This window comes from Rhinoraja longicauda, chromosome 10 (assembly GCF_053455715.1).
Source record: "Rhinoraja longicauda isolate Sanriku21f chromosome 10, sRhiLon1.1, whole genome shotgun sequence".
In the NCBI taxonomy this organism is placed as follows: Eukaryota; Metazoa; Chordata; class Chondrichthyes; order Rajiformes; family Arhynchobatidae; genus Rhinoraja; species Rhinoraja longicauda.
This window is the reverse complement of record NC_135962.1, coordinates 44025040-44046541: the sequence shown is the minus strand read 5'-3', so window position 1 is coordinate 44046541 and position 21502 is coordinate 44025040. Positions and strand designations below refer to the sequence as shown.

The following is a 21502-nucleotide window of genomic DNA, read 5'->3' as shown; positions in this document are numbered from 1 at the left end:
ATTTTGTGTCTACCTTTCTGCGTGTGTCTCACCACCATAGTTTGCTTCAAGAGACAGGTAAGAAAGGTCTCTGAAACCAAACTTAAAACCAGGTTTGCTTTGTGTATTATAATTTACACTATTACTTCTCAATTGCTGCTTAATGTAAAAATGATGTAATATGTTTACTTTCTTCTTTAAAACAAAAACAGCATAGTGGTGCTTTGCAATATTTTAAGTGTCTAGAAAGGCTTGTTGGACCTATGTTGGGTGTATGAGGTTTGGATCTTAAGTATTTCACTACTTAAGTATATAGAAGATTATATATCTTAAGTATATAGAAGATTAATGCCAACGCAAATATCACAATTCGAATTCAGCTTTTTCAAAATGTAAAGACAATGTTGGTAGACATAAGTCTCTTGCTATCTTATTTCATGTTTCCTAAGAAATAGATGACATAATGTATGATCATTTATGTTTTGTAGACCTTTTTGTGTGTGTGCATTGGAGATAAGATGTGTGCTCCCTAAAATAGTATAAAATCATGTCACCATATATGTCACAACATGAAAAATGTTTTCGTGCTGCGTTAATGAATGAGTCATTTTCAGTTCAGACAGGCAGTTGACGTAATGAACTGATAAAGCTATTTTTGCAATGCCTACGTTATTTTCTGGTAACATGTGTAATTTCGTCTTTTAGAGATAATGTCTTGAGTATCGTCTGTTTTGAATTCTGGGTGTTTACCATGATACCATATATAGAACAGAGAGAAAATGTTGAGGTTAAAATTTGCTCATGATGATACAACACAGGAAGAATCCATTCAGCCAACTGTACCTCTGTTGGCATTTTGCAAGACCTATTCAATTATCACTGCATAGTTATTACCCTGGCAACTGCCACAAGCTCATCTCCCAAAATACGATTAATTAATTTGCACATTTGAAAGTTACAATGTGTTTGTTCCCACCATTCCTTCAGGCGACATGTTCCAGACCATCACAAATTACTAATTGAAAAAAAAAAGTTTCTCGCGTTACCTAAATTATCCAAGTCCCTGTGTGCTAAAGAGGTTATGCTGTACTATTTCATCCATTCTGAACATGAAGCAGTTGTAATATTTTATACTTAAAATATTTCAGGTCCGTTCGAGTTTGTTGACGTACGAGGTGAGGTTCAGCTTCAATGAAAATCTTATTTGCAGCAGCATCGCAGGCACATCGACTCAGACAACACAGGAAAATATAAATTATATGTAAATGACACAAATTAAAGGAAAAACATCGTGCAAAAAAACAAGACATCAGTGTAAAATACAATTAGAAAACAAGCCCAAAGAGCAAGATGTGGTCCATTATGTTCCATTGCCAAGGCCAGATTAGGGTTGTACAGGTCATTTCAAAAACATAGCTGCTACTCAATCTAATGGTTTGGGGCTTCTGTACCTCCTGCTTGATGCTGACAGTGAGAAGAGGGCAGAGCACTAATGGGAAGATCTTTGAAGATAGATGCTGCTTTCTTGAGGCAGTGCATCATGCAGATGTTTTTGATGGTGGAGAGGGCTGTGTGTGTGATGGACTGGGTTGAGTTCCTCTAGTGTTCGTATGCATTGGAATTGCTGTACCAGATCATGATGCTATGCACAATGCATCTGCAGAAATGTGTTAGAGCATTCTGTGAAATGCCAAATATTGTTAAACTCGCCAGCATCTCCTTCGCAATCACATCTATGTGTTGGGCCCAGGACAAGTCAGCAGCGATGTTAATGCCCAGGAATTTGAAGCTGTTAACTCTCTCTACTGCATTCCCAATAAGGAAAATTGATGCATGGTCTCCTAATTTCTTCTTTCTGATGTCAACGATTTGTTCCTTGGTCTTGATGCTGAATAAAAGGTTGACATGGCGTCACTCAACCAGGTGCTCCATCTCTCTCCCATATGCCAACTAATGGCCACCTATAGTTCAGAGAACAGCAGCGGTGTCATCGGCAAATTAGTAGATGGGATTGAATCTCTGCTTAGCCACACGGTCATGAGTGTGAAGGTAGAACAGGGGGGCTATATATGCGGCTTTGAGGTACATATGTGTTTAGACTTTTTAGACTTCAGAGATACAATGTGGAAACAAGCCCTTCAGCCCACCGAGTCCGTGCCAACCACCGATCACCCCTAACGCGATCCTACACACGACGGACAATTTACATTTTTTTACCGAAGCCAATTAACCTACAACCCTGTAGGTCTTTGCGTGTGGGATGAAACTGGAGCACCCAGAGAAAAACCCACAGGGAGAACGTACAAACTCTGTACAGACAGTACCCATAGTCAGGATCGAACCTGGGTGTCTGGCGCATTAAGGTAGCAAATCTACTGCTGTGCCACTTGATGCTCAATGAGGAGATGTTACCGATCTGCACTGATTGAGATCTGCCCACGAGGAAGTCAAGGATATAATTACAAAAGGGGGTCATAGGAGTCCAAGTCTTGGAGCCCGATGATGAGTTTGGAGAGCTTGATTGTACTTTAGTTTATTATTGTCAGGTGTACCGAGGTACAGTGACAAGCTTTTTGGTGCATGCTATCCAGTCACTATACATGATTACAATCAAGCCATCTACAGTGTACAGATACAGAATAAAGGATACAACATTTAGTGCAAGATAAAGTTCAATTAAATTCTCGTTCAATGAGGTAGATGGGAGGTCAGAACTACATTCTAGTTGGTGAGAAGACGGTTAAGTTGCCCGATCACGGCATGGAAGAAACTGTCCCTGAATCTGGAGATAGGTTTTTCCATACTTCTCTCCCTCTTGCCTGATAGGGGTGAGACTGGTCCTTGATTATGCTGGTGGCCTTGCCGAAGCAGCGTGAGGTGCAGATGGAGTCAATGTAAGGGAGGTTGCTTTGTGTGATGGTCTGGGCTACATCCACAACTCTATGCAATTTCTTGCGGTCTTGGGTGGAGCTGTTCCAAAACCAAATGACTATTGCGCTGCAGGCAATGAACAGCAGGATTAAACTCACAATCAAACAAAGCCACTTGCAACATTGGACAGCTAAAATTATCATTCTGAATGTTATGCTGTCTTTTTCTGATCAAAGGACTGTTTCATAAACCTGCTCTTTCCATTTGTACAAATTAAATTAATACTATTTTGGCCAGCTGCATGTATTTTTTTAATTTGTTTTGTGCTTCTGTCAGATCTTGCAGCAATATTTAACCCATCTTAAAATGTTGCCTAATACATCAATCAATCTAAAACACCTCAAGGCAACTCTATTTGCAAACTTTGTAAATCTACCAAAAAAGCCTGCTAAATATAACATTCAACAAGAAATCTCAACTGCTGTTCTCATACTCCTTGCTTCTCCTTGTCCCATGATAACTGAATGAGAATAAACAGAAACAATAATCCATGTAACGTTCTACCCTTGGCATTGATACATGTACATCTGCAAGTGAACTATTCCATGGGATCATTTGTTTACATGCCAACCATGGGTTATAGTCTTCATAGCATCTGTGATATATCAACTGGAATGTAATCCAACATTAAACATTTTCAGAGTTAGTCTTAATAGATTTGCACACAGCTGGTGACATGAGTCTCCTCCTTTCTACTGGAAAGAGTTTGAACGTTACTTGATTTGAAATGCAATCCTGCAAATTTAAATGAGCTACAGTTCAATAATGTTTCCTTAAATGCCCTTCCAAAGCAATTGGTGCCTCCAACAGCTGTTCCTCCAGACTGTACCTTTTAATATTTGTTTGTCTGATTTTGACAACTGCTTCTCCAAGATGTGCTGAATCCGATATGGCTTTGCAGAGAAATGCAATGTTTATGCAGATTCTTTACCTTCAATATTTCCCCCTCTCCCAATGTGTGAACGCATTATGACATTATACTTGTTGAACTTAAGATGATGGGATTTTCATTGAAGCTGTAACTTGCCGATTTCAGAGCAACCTTGTCCAAACGTTATTTATTTATAAGGGAGGTGCTGATCGCTTTTGTTTTTTAACTATGGAAATCTCCTCTTTTGAGAATTCAAAAACCTATAAACATCAGTACTGAATTGAATCAACGGCTCGTTATTTTCGGCCCTCTAGGGCAGAGAATTCTAAACATTCATAACCTTCTGACTAAAGAAATTTATCACCTAAACGGTTGATCTTTTCCATGAGACAATGTATCTAGCTCTAATCTCTCTCACCAGAAGTAAAGATGTAACATAATCACAATTTTCCAGCCCATTGTTTACCAGATTAATCATGAAATTTTACACCATGGAAAAGTAACTTAACAAATTGATAAATCTTTAGATAAGTAGTAACCTAAGCTGAATTTTGAAAAATACTCAGTAGTTCGATCTAATTGAGAAATAAATAGAATGTCAATTAGAGTTAAATTGATAAAGGATTAAAGAACTTTTATTAATATATGAAACTAGACAGTGGAACCGTTGGGCCAAAACCTCTCCTGCATTGGTGCAGCACCCTCTCCTCACCCCTCCCCTCTACCCCCCACCCCCCCCCTCCCTCCCTCCCTTCCCCTCTCCCCCCCCCCCCACTCCATCCCCCTCAACCCCCCTTATCCTCCTCCCTCCCCCCCCCACCCCCTCCCTCCTAGGAGATAGATTTAAACTTTAAAATGTGAATAACTTTAAAAATATAACACCGATTTCAATGAAACTTCTTCCATTAGCACCAAAGGGACGATATTGAGTAAGATGGGCCTAAAATTGTTTTGCCATTGTGTACCGTTTTGGCTGTAGTTCATGAACAAACAAACTGAGGAAGTATTTCAAAGACATTGTTAGATGTAAAAGGTTTGTAACATTGAAACCAACGGGCACAGCAAACCCCATAAGGAGTAAGTGATACAGAGTCATCGTCCTACAACATGGAAACAGGCCCTTCAGCCCAGCCTGTCAAGGCTGAGAATGTTGCCCCATCTAACCAAATCCCATTTGCCCATATTTGGCCTATAACCCTCTGAAACCTGTCCTATCCATGTACCCGTCGAAATATATGTTGGAAGATAGACACAAAATGCTGGAGTAACTCAGTGGGACAGGCAACATCTCTGAATAGGAAGAATGGGTGATGTTTCGAGTCAAAACCCTTCTTCAGACTGAGTCAGGGGAGGAGAGAAATAGAGATATGGAAGGGTAAGGTGTGAAAACAAGACATCAAATGGGACGCAGTTCAAGGATAATGTGGAATGGGTCATTGTTAGCTGAGGGAAAAGTGACAACGATGCATACAATCAGTAAAATTTAATCAGGACAGTAAAACAAATCGGAGAGCTAGGATGAGGGAGGGATGGAGAGCATGTGACAGCAAGGGTGACTTGAAGTTAAAGAAGTCAATAGGTTGTAAGCTACCGTGAAATATTAGGTCCTGTTCGTCCAATTTGCATTGGGCCTCAGTGGAGGAGGCCCAGGTTAGAAAGGTCAGTGTGGGAATGGATGGGGGGAGCTGGTGTTTAGTAACTGGGAGATCAGAGGTCTCGGCGGACTGAACCGTGGTGTTCAGTGAAACAATGGCCGAGCCTGTCTTGGTCTCGTTGATATATAGGGGTCCACACCTGGAACAATTCCTGTCTACGCCGCATCCGCGTCCACGGTGACGTGTTCCATACCAGGACATAAATGTCCTCATTCTTTAGGAAACAGGGGTTCCCTTCTTCCATCATAGATGAGGCCCTCGCACGGGTCTCCTCGGAATCCCCCAGCTCCACTAGCTCCCCCTCCCCCCTGTCACAACAGGGAAAGCTTGTTAAAATTCAAATTACATTTAAGAATAATTTTAAACATATAAAATTCTAACTATGATACACTGGGCTATAAATCTAACACAGGCATTCCGTTAAAATGTTATGTCAATTTCTCTCCCTAACAGTGGACTCTTTGTGGAGGGATAATTAGTGTTAACTTTTCTGTTTTATCCACAATCTGCCGCGTGATTTATGAATATTTTTGTAAATATGTTCTTTATTTCCCATGCACTGTTTTTGTCTTTTCTTTATTAAGAACTGTTTTCTCTTAAGGCTTGCAACGAGCTCGCTGCTTCGGTCAGCCTTGGCTTGCAGCACGTTTCTGATCATATCAATTACATTCGAAACGAAACCACTCCCTTCGGTCCAGCCTGGGCGCGTGCCTCGTCGGGAGCGAACATCACAGAGGGGGGGGGGGGGAGGGGAGAGAGAGGGGGGGGGGGAGGGGAGAGAGAGGGGGGGGGGAGGGGAGAGAGAGGGGGGGGGGGGAGGGGAGAGAGAGGGGGGGGGGGGGAGGGGAGAGAGAGGGGGGGGGGAGGGGAGAGAGAGGGGGGGGGAGGAGTGAGGGGGGGGGGAGGAGTGAGGGAGGGGGAGGTGGGGGGGGAGGAGTGAGGGAGGGGGAGGTGGAGAGGGAGGGGGAGGTGGAGAGGGAGGGGGAGGTGGAGAGGGAGGGGGAGGTGGAGAGGGAGGGGGGGGGTGAGGAGAGGGAGGGGGGGGGTGAGGAGAGGGAGGGGGGGGGTGAGGAGAGGGAGGGGGGGGGGTGAGGAGAGGGAGGGGGGGGGTGAGGAGAGGGAGGGGGGGTGAGGAGAGGGAGGGGGGGTGAGGAGAGGGAGGGGGGGTGAGGAGAGAGGGGTGAGGAGAGGGGGGTGAGGAGAGGGGGGTGAGGAGAGGGGGGTGAGGAGAGGGGGGTGAGGAGAGGGGGGTGAGGAGAGGGGGGTGAGGAGAGGGGGGTGAGGAGAGGGGGGGTGAGGAGGAGAGGGGGGGTGAGGAGTGAGGGGGGGTGAGGAGAGAGGGGGGGTGAGGAGAGAGGGGGGGTGAGGAGAGAGGGGGGGTGAGGAGAGGGGGGGTTGAGGAGAGGGGGGGTGAGGAGGAGAGGGGGGTTGAGGAGAGAGGGGGTGAGGAGAGAGGGGGAGGGAGAGGGAAAGAAGGCAGGAGAGGGGAGGGAGGGAAGTAAGGAGGGAGAGAAGTAGGAATGGAAGGTGGGAGGGAGGAAGGCAGGAGGGAAGGAGGGGAGGGAGCGGGCACGAACGTAGAGCAGCCCTGCCGCCTCCGCCTCCTCCACCGCCGCCCCTCCCCGCTCTGATGGAGCGAGGTTTGTAGACAGCGGAGGCGGGAGGGAGGCCGGGACGGGCAGGGGCAGAGGCGGGGCTCGGCTGCGGCGACAGTTAGTGGAGAATAAGGCAGGAGCCCGCAGACACTTGGAGAATCTGCAGGCCTGGGGAAGGACAGCGGGGAGCGGAGCACCGGAGTCTGGGACAACCGAGCCGAGCAGAGCAGCCGCCCCACGGACCAACGCAGCACCGACCGACCGACCAGCGGGGCACCGAACCGAGCAGCCGCCTTGTGGGACCGACCAGCGGGGAGCGGGGCACTGACCGTCTCTGGGACCGCGCAGCCTCGGGCATTCATATCTGAGACAGCGGGGAGTCTCCGGGGCCGCGCCGAGCACCGCTACACCCACTCACACACACCCCCACACACATACACCCAGACACTCACACCCACACTCACACCCCCACACACATACACCCAGGCACTCACACCCACACACAAATACACCCAGACACCCACACTCACACCCCCACACGCATAGACCCAGACACTCACACCCCCACACACATACACCCAGACACCCACATACACACAGTCAGACACACCCCCACACACATATACAAACAAACACAGAGACCCACCCAGACACCCACATACACACACAGTCAGACACACACGCACCCACACAGACAGACCCACCCACACGCACCCACCCACATAGACAGACACACCCACCCACATAGACACAGACACACCCCTATACACACACACACAGACACTAACATGGTCGTGAGGGCGGGCGGATGGTGGCAGCTGGTCGACTACTTGCACGACCCGCACCGAGTGGCCAGATTTCAGCAGCTGTGCGGCGTGTCCGCCGTGCGCTTCACCCAGCCGTTGGCCAACGGCGACTGCCGCCATGGGGCCGGGGCCACTGGAGCTGGAGCCACTGGTGAAGCCGGCGCCCGGTACCGCGGAGACACCCCCGGTTCCCAGAGCAAGAACGGCGTGGCCTGCGCTCCGGCGGCCGGCTACTGCGGAGACACCACCTCCACCTCCATCTCCACCACCACCAGCTCCTCCACCCCTGCAGACACCCAGCCACCCACCACCGACCCCAAGAAGAAGCCGAGGCGCACGAACTCTCTGAACGGCGAGGTGGGCACTGAGTTCATCATCCGTAACCGCCTGCTCTACTACCTGTTCAGCCTGGGCACTGAGCTGGGCAACGAGCTCTTCTACATCACCTTCTTCCCCTTCTGGCTGTGGAACATTGACCCGTACGTCGGGCGCCGCCTGATAGTTATCTGGGTGTGGGTAATGTACCTGGGCCAGTGTACCAAGGACATCATCCGCTGGCCCCGGCCCGCCTCCCCTCCAGTCGTCAAGGTGGAGGTCTTCTACGACTCCGAGTATGGGATGCCCTCTACTCACGCCATGTCCGGCACGGCCATCCCCTTCTCGCTCTTCTTCCTGACCTGCGGCAGATGGGAGGTAATGTCATCGGTTTCACTTATTATTCTTTCCTCCTTTGTGTTTTGTTTTTAAATGTCAACTCTTTAATTGTGGGAGGGTATTGCTCAAATATCAGGGGCAAGGTTGTGCCTTTTTTGTTGTTGTTGTTTTGCCTGGTTACATTGGTACCCAGTGAAGGTAACAACATAGTGTAGGAAGGAACTACAGATGCTGGTTTAAACCGAAGATAGACACAAAAACCTGGAGTAACTCAGCGGGACAGGCAACATCTCTGGAGAGAAGGAATGGGTGACGTTTCGGATCGAGACCCTTCTTCAGAACAACATTGGCGGTCGTACAATCCTCTCCTGCAAACAAGATTGCCATTGTATCGGTACCTCGCCGTACGTGTGCATGTGACAACAAACTCGATTTGACTATTCAAAACAGGTAAAATGAAGATATGGATGATATTAAGTCGTGAGTTGTTTTCAAGCAGAGGATGTTTTGGTTTACCTGAGTGGGGATACTTTCAAATGAACCCTGCAACTTAAAAAATATATATATTGGATTTAAATTAATGACGATTAAATTAATTATCGCTCTACAACACTAACGGTTGTCACTTAATTTGGTCTGTGTATGGTACTAAACGCTGAAGTTTTAAAGAGTAGTTGAACGTAGTTCCAAACAGTTCCCTTCCACGGTGTTATTGGCGACCTGCCAGTCCAGTTTGTGTGACCCACCACATGATTATTAAAATCAATCACTTTTTATCATTCACTAACATTAAACGTTAAAACACTTAAAAAGGAGAGGAAATTTGTTATTAGCAAGGTTTAATAAGATTGCAATTGTTTATAACCTATAGAAAACAGATCTCATTGTTCTTAGCACTTTATGTAGCTTGTTATCGTGCTGCTAAGGATGAAGGGAATACACCTAGAGTTTGCATGTTATTCAAAATATAACGGTGTTTACATGTATGTGAGGAATATATCTGCTTTATTTTGTCTGAGTCGCCACCTTATGATGTCTACTTTGGTCATATTCTTCCATTAGTTGGCACACTCTCACCTCCTGAATCTGACAGTCATCAATCCATGCCCTTAGAACTTTTGTATGCTGTGTAGATGTGTAATTAAGATGGAGGCGTTGATTGATGGCCTTACAATTCCTGTCTTTCCAGATGACAAAAACTGTCTTGTACTGATACAGCAATTACATTGTTAGTGCAGGGTCAGTAGGTGAAATAATCCAAGTTTTCTGCTAAACTATTTCCTACTTACTTTATTTTGTGAGTTTTTCTCTTTCCTTGCCCATTTTGGGTGAGGCTCTGACCCAATATGGGATGTTACATATGGATCCAAGCTGTTTGCAATTTGCATCGCTGTATTTTACTTAATGGGGTATGGAGAGGAGGGGATGTCCAGATGTGATGTGTCTAGTTTGTTGCTGATGAAAAGTTAGATGCCAGAGTGGATTGTGAATAGAATGCATGTGGAGCTTTGAGGAGATATGGACTGTGAAGTTATCCATTTTGATAGAAACACCGATTCATTTTTAAATGGTGAACAATTAAAGTTGGTGTTCAGAGGGACCTGGTTCTCCTTCAACAAGAATCACTTGAGGCAAGCAAAGGAAGAATTTGCAGGGGCACCAGCAGAGATTTTATTTCCTCTTCCACCGCACGTGGTGGCTAAAGCTTTGACTTTATTTAAGAAGGGGCTGAAAGGTGAATGGCCACTGGGATTCCTGCATTTTCTGGCTATTCCATCTGCCTTTCCTGGTGGTCATCCAACTGCTTGTACATTGCGTGTAACCTTTTTACAAAATCTTCTAAGATGCTCTCAGCATCATGGGTGCAGCTCCAGAGCAAGTCTAACTGCAGCTCCAGTTTGCTGATGTGGTTAGTCAGGAACTGCAACTGGCTGCAATTCCCATAGCTACAGTCACCAGCTGTAGGTATGTGCTTACAGCTGGTGGCTACAGTTTCCCAAAACCCCCACCTCTACAGGAGAAGCAAATGACTGCCTCATTTGCTATGTCTACACCACTAAGATTCCAGAGGAAGGTAAAAGATTGTGCCTTTCCATTGCACAGCCTCCTTGCTGAGGCCTCTTGAAACAAAGCCCCTCTCTCTGTGGCTGCTGTGGTGCAGCACACCACCTTTCAAATACTTGCTCCAGGCTTGACTCATTGTGCCTGTCAAGGCCAGAAAGCCATTAGGCATGGACGAGTTGGGCTGAAGGACATGTTTCCATGCTGTATAACTCTCTGCATCTGAGTTACAATTAACTTTGTTACTACATAGGTTTTCAATTCTTGAATGGAGATATTAATTGTTGAAGCTTCACAAATGCAATTAAAAAAACAACTTTAACATCTAAAATTACTTTTGTCGATCTAAACACAGAATTTATTTGTACATGATGTACAACAAAAATAGGTTCAGTTGGAAGGATTTGATGCACTCGGGTCAGATTTTATTGTTTCTTGACCTAACTGGTTGTATTTAAGGCAGCTTTTCCATGTAATCATTTTTAAGAGGCTAGACAAGTGTTAACAGGCTGACCATAAACACAAATGCACTCAGTCCATTTGCACTTGTTATCATTCATATGTATATATTTCTTTTAGAGGGGTCACCAAAAACAGATCAAGAGATATTGATCAGGTTGCTTTTGTCCATTTCCTAACTTGTGAACAATAAATATATATTCCTGGGACTACTTTGGTTTCTCTCAGCATGGTAGATAAATCTGGGATCAAATTCCAGATCTTCATGGCACGAACCGTTAGAGAATTTGTACAAAGCTTTTGATGCCAACCCAAATTCACTTTCACCATTTTGACCTCAGCTAGAGATTGCCTGGAATCAATGGGAACGTTGCATTTATTTTCCAAGAAGCACTTGAGGACATTCTTGAATCTATTCCCTTGTCTCTCTGGTAATCTCTTTCCCTGACAGAGCTCGGAATAGAGTTTCTGTTTTGGAAGTCTGGTGACCTGTGAATGATGTATGTTTAAATGTATAAGCTTATTTTAAGTGGTCCTGATCCGGCGTAGTTTTATTCTTATAATTTTTGCAAAGGATTATGTCATAGACTGTTACAGCAAATACATCAAGTATTAACTCTATTAAAGTGATGAGGTTGAGAAGCAAAGGCTAATGGTCAGTTCAGGTCAAACAGAGCTAACTGCAAAGGATGTGCTGAGCAGAGTGCATTTAAAACTTGCGGGACGTGAAACTTGGGGCACTAACTTAGACTGTTGGTATTTATTCACAATATGCTGGAGTAACTCAGCAGGTCAGGCGGTATCTCAGGAGAGAAGGAATGGGCGACGTTTCGGGTGAAGAAGGGTCTCGACCCGAAACGTCGCCCATTCCTTCTCCCCTGAGATGCTGCCTGACCTGTTGAGTTACTCTGTGAATAAATACCTTCGATTTGTACCAGCATCTGCAGTTATTTTCTTACACAACTTAGACTGTTGGGTCAGGCAGCATCACTGGAGAAAAGGAATAGGTGAGACCCTTCTCCAGACGAGATGTTCTTGAGATGAGTCGGAAGAAGGGTCCTGAAGTGAAACATCACCTATTCCTTTTCTCCAGAGATACTGCTTGACCTTCTGAGTTACTCCAGCATTTTGTGTCTATCTTCGGTGTAGATCAGCATCTGCAGTTCCTTACTACACAACGTAGACTTTTGTTGTTTAAAGCCAGCATAGCCTCGGTCAGAATAATTATCTACCAGGAAGCAGCTCCTGAAGGATGGCACCTGAAACAAATGAAGTAGGGAAGGTACTGTGATTGCGAGAGAACAAAGCAAAAGGACATGTTCCTGAACAAATGACATTTGTGATGGAATTCGGAACAATTAGTACAAGGATACTATTCATTGGCATGGTTCAGTCTGCAAGGGTGTAAACAACAGTGATAAGGAATGTTTGAATCTGCAAATGAAAAGACAGAAGATAGACACAAAATGCTGGAGTAACTCAGCGGGATAGGCAGCAGAGTTAGGATGGGTTTTTAAAAGGAAGAGACACATGCTAACTCTGGAAATTGTTAGTGGTTGATATAAGACAAATGGCTTATAATGGAGGAGAGAGAGCAGAAGGAAGGAAGAGAATATGCAGTCCACAGAATGAAGGAGGTCTGTATTAATGAAGTAAATTGAGTGCAATTCAGGCCTTGGTGCTGGGATTACAGGCATGGCAAAGCATGCTGTTAATCCTTTCAAAAGAGAATACTACGAGCTTTAGTCAGAAGAAAGGTCCTGACCCAAAATATTGCCTTTCCGTGTCCACCAGAGATGCTACCTGATTTGCTGAGGTACTCCAGCACTTTGTATTCTACACAAGATTCTAGCATCTGCAGTTCCTTGTGTCTTCTAGCTCTGTCTTTTATTTTGCAGGTAGAAACATTCTTCATCACTGCTGCTTACTCTCGCAGATTGAACTATGTCATGATTGGCACAGGAGAGGTTGCTGATACTAGTTTGCCTAACCTGCCATTTGGACTTTGCTGAGACACAGTTGATGGTATCTCTCCAAGACCTTGAATTGCCTGTACTACAAGTAGGCTAATATGTGTCTCTTTTATTCAAAGGCACTGCATTCAAGAAACAAAGTTTGCCATTCTAAAGATTTGAGGATTGTGAAAACGCTCATTCAATTAGTCAAATACTAAATGTCAGCTAAAATTGTTAAGAGTTAGAAGTAGAAGTAGATCATAACTCTCCATAAATATGCTGCCATTTATTTATGCCAAGACTAATATATATGTATATTTGGCCTTCCTTGATTCCTTTCCTTTATTGTCTAACCTAAGCGGTGCTACAATGGTGTAGCTGGTAGAACTGCAACATCAAAGACCACAGTTTGATCCCGATCTCAGGTGCTGTCTCTGTGGTACTTACACGTTCTCCCTGTGATTCCGTGGGTTTTCTCCGAATGCTCCAGTTTCCTCCAACGTCCCAAAGGCGTACGGGTTTGTAGGGTAAATGACCCCTGTAAAATTGCCCATAGAGTGCAGGGAATGGATGAGAAAGTGGGATAACATAAACTAGTGTGAATGGCTGATTGAGGTTGGGCTGAAGGGCCTGTTTCCACGCCATACCTCTGAACTAATAAAATCCTGTAGAATATTTTGCCTTCGAAAATGTAATTAACCTTAATTGTGGTATGCAGCCACGTCTTATTATTTAAAATTATTCAATTAGATTATCATTTTATTTGATAAAGTAATGAAGAGGTTGAAGTAATCTGTCGTCATTACTTGACCTTTGAGTTCTTGTTCTACTTTGCTGCCACTGCACTATGCACAAGTCCTTTATTTCCACCCCGGACAATTGGTGACTGGAAATAAACATAGTACACGACCTTGTGTGCAACAGAAACATCAATCTTTCATTTCAATGCTTGTGCCATTAAAACCTTTTTAACCTTTAGCCATTTTAATTACTATTATACCTGATCATGGCCTTTATTGCAGTGTACGTGCCCACCTCAATTCCATTCCTCCCTTCCAGTCTTTTGCCTGTGGACATATTCAGATTGCTTTATCCAAAGTGAATCACTTTCTTGTATCTCAGCCACATTTGCCAGTTTCACTCACACTTGACTTTTGTCCCGTGGCAACTTCTAGCTCGTGTCTGCAGGATTGATTCTCCAACATTGTGCTATTTGTACTCGGTCATTGATGTAGGATGCTAAAATCCTCTTTTAAAAAAAAAAAAAGAGAAAATGCTGGAAAAATTCAGCTGGTCAGAGGCAAAAAAAAAGAAGAAAGTTAGCACTTTGGAGACATATGTAACTTTGTCAGCGCCGTTTATGTGGCGACTATTTGCATACCTTGGGTATGCAAGCAAAGAATTTCACTGTGCCTTGTTACACGTGACAATAAAGTATTCCATTCCATGACTGCAGATGTTGCAAATCTTGAGCAAACAGCAAAGTGGTGGTGAAACCAGACAGACCAGGCATCATCTGTGGAGGTAAAGGGTAGATGACGTTTTCCAGACTGAGATCCTCCAGCACTTTCCTTTTTCCTCAAGTTAACATTTCTGACATGTGGTTTTGTCAAAACTTGCCTAAAAAAAATGATCGTTCCCCTTTCTCTCATTCTGCTCGATGCAGTGGTTACCTGCAGTGGGACCTGTGTGTCACCCTGAGTCAAGTGGTGTCAAGTGGTCAAGTGGTGTCTATCTGGAGTTTGCATCATTCCCTTGTATCAGCATGGTGCTGCAGTTTCCTTCCACCTTTTAATATATGCAATTTTGAATCATTTAAAATTGAGCAGAAAGTGTAATTTATTCCACAGATATTTTATCAGCAAGTGGTCAGATGGTATCTCGTGCCTATCAATGGTTTTTTTTAAATTGAATAATGAGCCATTTGAGCAGCAGTGATTATTTTGCTCACGGTGTTTGTAAAAGTCGATGTTTGTAAAATTAATATCTTAATTATTAATCCCACAACAACGTTCTCATTTTGTATTCTTTCTGCACTCCTGGAACAGTGACCGCTTCCGATGTATGTTTCCATACGGATTGGTTGCCCACCAATATCGTGTTTGAGCGCTATTCATTGGTGTTGGCAGTGCAGAGATTCTGCTCAATCACTAAAACAGCATTTGAAACTTCTAAGTGCAAACTTGCAGCTGAGATGAATCAAAGCATATTTTTTTCTGGCACAGTTCTTCCAATTGGAGTCGGCTAACTTGTGGCATTTAGTCAATTGATACAACACGAATAGGAGAATTTAAAGCTGGATGTCGTCATCCAAATGTAAAAGATGATTTTAAACAGGAAAATGTGTAAAAACCCAGCCCTTTCCATCTTACCTTTGTCAATCTTTATGTTCTCCTTGCAGCGACACTGTTTAAATTAAAGGTAGAAGTTTTTATTTGAGGGCCTACCTTGAAGGAACTTAATTGCTTGATCCAATATTTACCATCAGATGTCCATTGCACAGTGGATTGGGTAATTGTAGTTAACTAACAGCATCTTAGAAGTGGTACTTTTTTTATAAGAATCAGTCGGGTGCCCTCCTGAACTGTCAGTAATTTTTAGAGGTGACAATAAGTCTACAGAACCAAAATATTTAGAATTTCTTTATTTAGTTTTTAGACCCATTGTTACGAAATCATAATTTTTGAGTATCATTTTCTGCCATGTTCCTAAGAGTTATTCTTATGGGTCTTCTTTCACTCATATCCATCTTGATATAAACCAAATGAAACAATAGATCACACCAGATAACCAGATAGTTCCTCAGTCCCTCTCTTTCCCCTCCCCTTCCCAGTTCTCCCACTGTCTTCCTGTCTCCTACTACATCCTATCTTTGTCCCGCACCCTCCCCTGACATCAGTCTGAAGAAGGGTCTCGACCCGAAACGTCACCCATTCCTTCTCTCCTGAGATGCTGCCTGACCCGCTGAGTTACTCCAGCATTTTGTGATACCTTTGATTTGTACCAGCATCTGCAGTTATTTTCTTACGCACCACATCCCACAGTGGATGCAGGGCAATTATTTATTTTAAAAGGTAATAACTGACCTGGAACTTGAACTTGTAACCAGCCCTGTATCTGTAAAGGAACTTGGATCTCTCCTTCTTTTCTTAACAGCAATTAGACTATCTTGAAGGAGTCTTAGAAGTAGCAGAGTACACTACATTTTTTTTAATACTGTTTTGTAAAACACCGCTGTACAATTTGCTGAGAGAAACATTAAGAAAGCCACTGGTATTTTTAAATAAATTGGAACACATTAAGCAATATATTTTATGCTACATGAAGTACTATGCCAATTTAAAACAAAACTGGTCAGAGTAGTTGGTTCTGGCTTCAGGGCAATGGCTGACCTCTCTGTCTTGTAAAAGGAGTAATCAGGCCTGAATAGAATTTAATTCCTTCCAGATGGTTTAGTAAGTGCTCTTTCCATGAATAGTGATACCCTGTGTGTCATTGCAATCTACCACCTGCATTATGAATGATGGGTTCCCAGTAGTTCGTTTTCATTTCTCCAACAGTTGACCTATTAAGTTAAACTTTGAATTTGTTTTTTAGCAGTGGAGTTGTTGTTACTTCATATTTTGAAACCTTCTCAACAAATTTTATTTTGACAATTCCAGTTTATAACAGTCTTTTTTTGGGGTGTGATCGGGGTTCTTTTCACATTATCGTCATTGAGTTTTTCTCCTGTCCTCTTTACAAATAGCTTCCTGTTCCACTGGGATAATCCAGACTTATTCATTTGCAGTCTCTGAAATTTCCACTCTTGTCAATAGACAATAGATGCAGGAGGAGGCCATTCGGCCCTTCGAGCCAGCACCGCCATTCAATGTGATCATGGCTGATCATTCTCAATCAGTACCCCGTTCCTGCCTTCTCCCCGTACCCCCTGACTCCGCTATCCTTAAGAGCTCTATCCAGCTCTCTCTTGAATGCATTCAGAGAATTGGCCTCCACTGCCTTCTGAGGCAGAGAATTCCACAGATTCACAACTCTCTGACTGAAAAAGTTTTTCTTCATCTCAGTTCTAAATGGCCTAACCCTTATTCTTAGAATGTGGCCCCTTGTTCTGGACTCCCCCAACATTGGGAACATGTTTCCTGCCTCTAACGTGTCCAACCCCTTAATAATCTTATACGTTTCAATAAGATCCCCTCTCATCCTTCTAAATTCCAGTGTATACAAGCCTAGTCGCTCCAGTCTTTCAACATATGATAGTCCCGCCATTCCTGGAATTAACCTAGTAAACCTACGCTGCATGCCCTCAATAGCAAGAATATCCTTCCTCAAATTTGTCTTTCTAAGCTTTAGTCATACTGTCTTGATCTGCGCCCATGCTGTTGAAAGTTCAACCCACTATGGGGTGTCCTGGCTTAGTTATTTGTGTCTCTAATTTTAAATCATTGTTATGTTACAAGGCAATGTTATTTAATGTTGAAGTGCTGGGGCAAATACACCCTCCTTGATTGTTTGAAAATACAAGGATTTTTTTTTTTAGTTTAGTTTAGAGATCCAGGAATTAGAAAATCCTGGTATTTTCAGCCCACCAAGTCCGCGCCGACCAGCAATCCCCACACACTAACACTATCCTACGCACACTAGGGACAATTTACAATTTTACCGAAGCCAATTAACCTACAAACCTGTACGTCTTTGGAGTACGGGAGGAAACCAGAGCACCCGAGGAAAACCCATGTGGTCTCGGGGAAATGTACAAACTCTGTACAGGCAGCACCCGTAGTCAGAATTGGACTCGGGTCTCTAACTGTAAGGCGGCAATTCTATCGCTGCTCCACTGTGCCGCCCCGCATTAATGGAGGCTAGACAGCTAATTCGCAAACACATTAAACCTATCCCTACTCTAATCTGTGGTTTCACCGGTTTAAGATGACCACTATCATCCCAGTGCCAACGGGAAACAAGGTACTGTCCATTAGCTCTGATATCCACTGTCACGAAGTGTTTCAAGAGGCTGGTCATGCACACGTCATCTTCAACCTCAATCTATTGCAATTTGCCTACCACTGCAACAGGCCATGCCAGTGCCATCTCCCTGGTCCCACACTAGTCCCTGGAGCATCTGGAAACTCTTGGAGTGTGACACAAAATGCTGGAGTAACTCAGTGGGCAGGCAGCATCTCTGGAGAGAAGGAATGGGTGACATTTTGGGTCGAGACCCTTTTTCAGACTCGAGTGTGTATGTTCATGTTCTTTTGTTTTCTCAGTGTGTGTGCTGAGATATTCAGTTTAGGTCTATTTCTCGGTAGGTAAATGTAAACCACCCTTGGTGTACAGCTGTCTGGCCCAATTAATGTGGGGACACTCAGTCATGGTTTTCTTACAGGATCCATTCCAGCTAATTACTGCCCTATCAGTTTACTCTCAATCATCAGCAAAGTGACTGAGGCTTTTATCAACTGCTATCAAGCACCAAGTACTCGTCACTTGTATTCAGAGCAAGCATGATGGATACTCAGTTAGAATTCAGTTAGAATTCTGCCACAGAAGGTAGTTGAGGCCAGTTCATTGGCTATATTTAAGAAGGAGTTAGATGTGGCCCTTTTTGCTAAAGGGATCAGGAGGTATGGAGAGAAGGCAGGTACAGGCTACTGAGCTGGATGATCAGCCATGATCATATTGATCCCTGGGATGGCAGGACTTTCATATGAGGAAAGACTGGATAGACTGGGCTTGTACTCGCTGGAATTTAGAAGACTGAGGGGGGATCTTATAGAAACATATAAAATTCTTAAGGGGTTGGAGAGGCTAGATGCGGGAAGATTGTTCCCGATGTTGGGGGATTCCAGAACCAGGGGTCACAGCTTAAGCATAAGGGGGAAGTCTTTTAGGACCGAGATGAGAAAACATTTCTTCACACAGAGAGTGGTGAGTCTGTGGAATTCTCTGCCACAGAAGGTAGTTGAGGCCAGTTCATTGGCTATATTTAAGAGGGAGTTAGATGTGGCCCTTTTTGCTAAAGGGATCAGGGGGTATGGGGAGAAGGCAGGTACAGGCTACTGAGCTGGATGATCGGCCATGATCATATTGAATGGCGGTGCAGGCTCGAAGGGCTGAATGGCCTACTCCTGCACCTATTTTCTATGTTTCTAAAAGATGCTGGAATCTGGAACAAAAAACTGAACCCTGCAAGAACTCAAAAGGGCAAGCAGCATCTGGGGAGGAACAATGTGCAAGTCGACATTTCAGCTTGAGACCCTGCATCAGGACTGAGAGGGAAGAAGAAAGAGAGTCAACATATAGCAATGCAAAGGAAGGACTTGACACGAAACGTCACCCATTCCTTCTCTCCAGAGATGCTGCCTGTCCCACTGAGTTACTCCAGCATCACGTGTCAATCCTCAGTGCGAGGGAATGGTGTGACAGAGGCTGGTAGATGATAGGTGGAACCAGATGGTGAGATCAGGAGCACTTGGTTCCAGACTTCTTCCCAGCCTTGTTGCAAATGTGGGTCAAAGAGCTGATTCGATACGTGAGATGAGAGTGACTGCACCTTTCATTAAGGAAGCATGAAGCATGGATAACATTGGAGTCATTGGGCATCAACTATGTCACAGCAGGAATTCCACCACCTCCTGGTGGTGTCGTCCAAAGCAAAACAAATTTCCATTGCTTCATCAATAACCACATTTTTGTCAAGAAGACAGAAGTAGGATGTTTGCTAATAACTGCAATGTTCAATTTTATTTACAATTCCTCCGCAAAGGAAGCAATCCACACCTGCTAACATTCAGACGTGTGCCCGTTTGTAGTAGACACCATTTGTGCCACAGACATGTGAGGCAATGATCATCTCCAACAAAAGAGAATCTTGTCGCCTATCCTGAGAGTCAGCATTGACCAGTCATACGACTAAAGTGGCTACACGAAGCCAAACACTGGGTATCCTGCAGTGAGACAGATGGCTCCTGATATCCAAGCCTTTTCATTGACTCCAAGGCACAAGTCGGAGGCATGAAAGAATACTCTCCACTTACTTGGGATGACTGCAGATCCAAAACTCTCAAGAAGCTTTGTAGCATCCAAGACAAAGTAGCCTGCTTAAAAGCCCATCCACCACTGATGAACAGTGGCTACTGTATGTTCCGTCTGCAAAATGTGCTGCAGTTACTCGCCCAGGTTTGCCCAACGGCACCTCCCGACCCCTATCATCTATTGCCATGAATGGCTGATACAGCTAACATGGGGATACCACCAATTGCAGGTTCCCTTCCAACACACGCACGCCTTGATTTGGCAATATAATGCTGGTGCTTCCCCCTCATTGTTAGAGCCCAATCCCTACAGGGCGGCATAGTGTCGCAGAGTTGCTGCCTTTCAGCACTCGAGACCCAAGTTCGATCCTGACTCTGGATGCTTTCTGTGTGGAGTTTGTGCATTCTCCCTGTGACCATGTGGGTTTTCCCCAGGTGCTCCGGTTTCCTCCATACATTGCAAAGACACGCAGGTTTTTAGGTTAACTGGTTAAGTTGTAAAATTGTCCCAAGTGTGTGAGGGTTATTGTACAGGCTGGTCGGTGGGCCGAAGGGCCTGTTTCCGTGCTGTATCTAAAGTCTAAAGTCAAAGTCTAGTACCATGGGAGCACCTTCACCAACATGGTTGCAGCAATTCAAGAAGGTGCCTAACCTCCACTTTCAAGGACAATTGGAGATGTACAATAAGTGCTCTCCTTGCTGGTGATGGCCATATTTTTCACTATTAATAAAATAAAGCCAATATTCCGAGTAAACTCTGCACTTTGGCTTAGGATCTGTACCTACTTCTATGGCTGTCATGTTTCTTGCACTCCTGCAGTACTGTGAAATGTCAGCAAACATGTCATGTTCAGTTCTAATTTTACTCTTTTGCGGAATTAGTGTTCGTTGATGGTCTGGCTTTTTATTTCCATGGAACACGGTAGATTAACATCAGCTCGCATTTAGTCTACAACTGTCACAAATTTGGCCCAAAAGCATATCCTGCCACTTCTCATTTCAAAACCTGTCATTAAAACCTTCCACAAAGCACTTGGAAATGAAGCATTAGACCGATTGAAGAGAATGTATCATTATAATATGTTAAAATCTATTTTTAACAGATTCCTGATTTTTCACATTCCTCTTTGTTCTTGTCTGTGAGTTTTTACATATTTAACCTACCATGAGAAAATCTGAAATTACATAAACACAGGATTTCCCTGCAGTATGTTTTGGACTATCTAGCTTCTATGTAGCACATTTTCTGAAGAACATTTGTCCTTGTGGTTGCAGGTTTTGGTTGAAAAAGTCATTGTCAAACATCATGACAAAGATTTATTTTTTAAATTGTGATGGATTGAGTAATTAAATTAATAGAATCCAAATGATAACATGCTTTTTTTTTTTAAAAGGAAAAAAAATCTAAAAACGTAGGTAATACTCTTTGACTCTCAGATGGGAAGGACTGTTTCAGTATTTTGATGATCCAGTTGCTATGTAAATCATGGCTGTTTGAACAG

General features: G+C 44.0%; 1 protein-coding gene across 1 annotated transcript in view; it reads left to right on the top strand.

The window, feature by feature from the left end:
* Positions 1-7033: 7033 nt before the first annotated feature.
* sgpp1b (sphingosine-1-phosphate phosphatase 1b) overlaps positions 7034-21502 on the top strand; it is a 34178-nt gene continuing 19709 nt past the window's right edge. The window contains exon 1 of the mRNA XM_078406775.1: positions 7034-8530. Within this exon, the coding sequence (XP_078262901.1) occupies positions 7820-8530 (711 nt within the window). The 5' untranslated portion in view covers positions 7034-7819. The remainder of the gene's footprint in view (positions 8531-21502) is intronic.